Source organism: Populus euphratica, unplaced genomic scaffold, assembly GCF_000495115.2.
Source record: "Populus euphratica unplaced genomic scaffold, PopEup_1.0 scaffold98.1, whole genome shotgun sequence".
Classification (NCBI taxonomy): Eukaryota; Viridiplantae; Streptophyta; class Magnoliopsida; order Malpighiales; family Salicaceae; genus Populus; species Populus euphratica.
Window position 1 is genome coordinate 362,643 of NW_011499986.1, and position 3,663 is coordinate 366,305.

Genomic DNA, 3,663 nt, shown 5'->3' on the forward strand with positions numbered 1-3,663 from the left:
CCTTTACAGAACAAATAAATATCCCAACATTCAACCCTTTTAAATTTTAATTAATATTTTCACCCATACAATAAAAGTCTGCATTCAATTTTTTAAAAAAAATATAGAAAACTCATTATTAAATTTAAATTAGCTAACTATAGCCATAAGCAATTCAATCCTTTAATAAAGTAAATAGAAAAGGCATAAATAATAAAAGAAATGAGATTTATTCTTGAATAAAGTAAATAGAAAAGCCATTAGCAATTCAATTCTTCAGCTGAAGACTTTTTATCTTTCTTGTGTCCTGCGCATTAATTAAAAGAAATGAAATTAGTAATTCCATTATTGTGAAGATTAATACATAATAATCAAAGCATGTTGAAATTAATAAATTTTATCTGTACAATATTATTTCATTAATCAATCAATAAATATCAGAATTTACAAAAGTGGCTCAGTCAATAATCACTTCTTTTCTTTGTCTCTCTGTCTAATATTTCAAGAGTCTTCGGGGCTTTTCTCACTCTCCGATTCAGAACCCGGGACGACACTGTGGCTGACTCACCCACCCCATCTTGCCATCTCCTTGCGTTCTCCGGAGTTTGACTCGGTAACTCTCCAACCAGTCCCAGTAATTTCTCAAGGAAAAAAAAAGATAAAAAGGAAAGAAAACCCGGCAAACTCACCTTTTTGTACACAGGCAAGCAAAGCACAACAGATCATGAAAACCTAACGAGTCAAAATGAATTTTTAACTCGGCAACTATATTCTATTTCCAAATTTACGGTGGAGAGCTTCCCAGACTCGGACTGAGTCAACCCCGGGTCAGAATCAGAGGTTCTTTCTCTCTTTATTTTTTTCTTGGCTTGCCCTTCTTTTCACCTTTTACCAGAATGTCTTGTCAGCATGAAGCAAAGGTCTTGAATCGTTCCAAAAATCCAGCTTAGCATTTTTAACACCAACGTGGCAGTATCTCTGAAAATCCTCAAGATTCACAAACCGGCCGGATTTTCCATTCTCAGACAGTGAAATGTATCGAATCACTTCCTCAAAAACGGCCTCATCGCATGGGATCACTAATGGGCCTTGGTTAGAGAAACCAAACTCTTCCTCGGCTTGTACCAGGAGCTTTTTAAAGATGGGGTGGTTCAGGTACGTCGCTCGCACCACAAATCTCCGGCAACTAGACCCTGCACAGACTGCCACATGTCCTGCTGGAACGTCTGATGGTATGCGATTGGCTGATATGCGTGCCTTGTTGCGCCAACGTCTTAGCATTTGGCGAAGCCTCACTATGTGACGGATTTTGGTGCATTTTGCTTGCCCAGCTGCCATTTTCCTAGAAAATTTAGATTTTGATGGAAACCAAGAGGGAAATACAGTAGTTTCGGGCTTGGTGTGCTTTGAGTTGTTTCTGTATGGGTTTAATCTTTGAAGGCGAGAGAGTGTTTAGGGGTCGTAGACAGCTGGAGGGAGAAGGTTTTTTATAGAGAGTTGAGTTTGAAAGTGCCCTTTGGTTTTGATATAATTACTCGGTTGTGTCTGCTGTTGTTGCGGCCATTTTAACTGTACGTTTTGCAGTGCTGTATGAAACTGTACTTTGCCTCTCGGTGCTTAGGTTGTGTTTGTTTACGAGGGGCAGCAAGCACTCTCTTAGTTAATAACACATTGTTTGTTTGTATGGGTGACGTTCAAAAAATTATTTCAAAATATTAATTAAAAAACAATAATTTATAATTTATTTAATTTATTTTTTTCAAATGATAACAGAAAAAGTTATCATATCTTCTTTTTTTGGTAAATTAAGGGTTTAACAAGGAGATACAGTGTATCGTGGTAAGGTACAATACCAGCATAAAAAAATGGTGGTGATGACGACAAAAGACAGTATTTATTATTAGGGTTTAGATTTTCTGAAATTTGATACACTGCATTCTGCCTAATGGTTTGGAAAACTTTGTCATGTGAGATTGTAAAATAGTTTTAGTCCTTCGTTTCTATGCATTATCTTTGATTAATCTTATTTATTCAATTGGATCTTTCATGTGCTCATAGTTGATCTTAAAATAGTTTTATTCTTAGTGCTTCTTTTCTTATCATTGTACAATATGGCTCAACAAATAAGTGTTGTATTGGAGAATTATATGTAATTAGTTATTTTATAATTTAACTATATTATTGTAATTATGTTTAATTATTTGTATTATTTTTACTGTATCCAAACAATAATATCATTGGTTCAAATGGACACATTAAAATGATTTTATTTATTAAAACTACATTAAAATGATTATTTTTACTGCAAAAAAGAACCATTTATGTGTTGATTTTTTATATATAGGAAAATATTATTGGTTCAAATTGACACGCGAGGAAATCGATCATCTGTCTTGATCATAAAAAACACCTAAAATTATATAGGTAGCAATTTTCATTGAATGGCCAAACTTCGCGCCTGATATAATTTCCCTTATGTACACGGTATCATCAATATTGCCGCTGACAGAAGGAGGGAAAGTTAAACGAATCTACTAGTTTTGTGTCAGTTCATGTGCAGCCTACCTAGCTGCTGGCCACGGCTAACGCGTTCAGTGTTCTGGGTGCCATGAGTCGTCGGTAATTTTCAAGCTTTCGTCAAGACTTTTTAAAAACCTCGACACCTACCATAAACCATACGCAGACTGTACAAATTGATAAATTAACTATGGTTAAGTTGTTTTTTAATTTATTTTTTATATTAATATATTAAAATGATTTAAAAATAAAAAATATTTTTAAAAACTTGATTAGACCACACTCCTACATACCAAATATCTTTATATATATTTTATAAAAATCAATGTTTCAAAAGGGAATTTTCAATAAGATTTATATATATATAATTTTTGTTTATCGTGTAATGATTGTCTAAATATTTTTTAAAATTGTAGCTGAATTTTCAATAAGATTTATATATATATATAATTTTTTTTTATCGTGTAAAATGTCTAATTATTTTTTAAAATTGTAGCTGATACATTTCGGCCACGTCGCACCACAGTTTCGAACGAGACTCGTACCATATTGCTGCAAGCGGGTAGAACATTGGGGTCTGTAATAGTCTTTTTTCCTTAAAATGACCACCATGAAACATCAACACCTTGTGCTTTCAACTTGATCTTAAACATGCAATTTATAAGCCTTTATTACCCTCCCAGGTTCACTTACTCCTCATTGAAAAGAGAAAAAAAAATAAAAAAGGTTCACTTACTCCTCATTGAAAAGAGAGAAAACAAACACTACAGACCAGAGGATAAATTAACCAATGTAATATTCGATCAACAACAGTTGTAGCTGGTAAGAGAAGCCGCCGAATTTAAGGCAAAAAGATGGCCGAGAGGAAAAAATAAATAAAAGAGAGAGCGAGAGAGTTGATGCTTTGTCCGTGCGGGATGCTTTTGGCGCACGAAGGAGAAACATGAAACTGGAAACCCACCACATGCAAAGCTGGAGCGAAAAGGGTTCTCTCTCTGTAGCTGGTAGTTGAGCTTTGTAGCCATTGAAGATGCTTTTGTTTTGCCCCCTAAAAAAATACTTCTTTAAAATAATACGTAGCTCTCCTTCAAGTTATTTTGTATTCTTCATGATCTTACCCTTCTCCATGTGCAAGGATACCCCATCCCCCCCCCCCCCCCCCCCTTA

At 34.6% G+C, this 3,663-nt stretch overlaps 1 protein-coding gene across 1 annotated transcript; it reads right to left on the reverse strand.

Moving 5' to 3' along the window:
* Positions 1–299: 299 nt before the first annotated feature.
* Positions 300–1,512, reverse strand: LOC105140121 (auxin-induced protein 6B-like). The gene has a single exon (XM_011046818.1). It carries the CDS (start codon positions 1,315–1,317, stop codon positions 868–870), a length of 450 nt encoding a protein of 149 aa, XP_011045120.1. The 5' UTR covers positions 1,318–1,512; the 3' UTR covers positions 300–867.
* Between the last annotated feature and the right edge of the window lie 2,151 nt (positions 1,513–3,663).

Excerpts from the sequence above, each read along its gene's own strand:
- LOC105140121 (XM_011046818.1), bottom strand. The coding sequence starts at position 1,317 with ATGGCAGCTGGGCAAGCAAAATGCACCAAAATCCGTCACATAGTGAGG.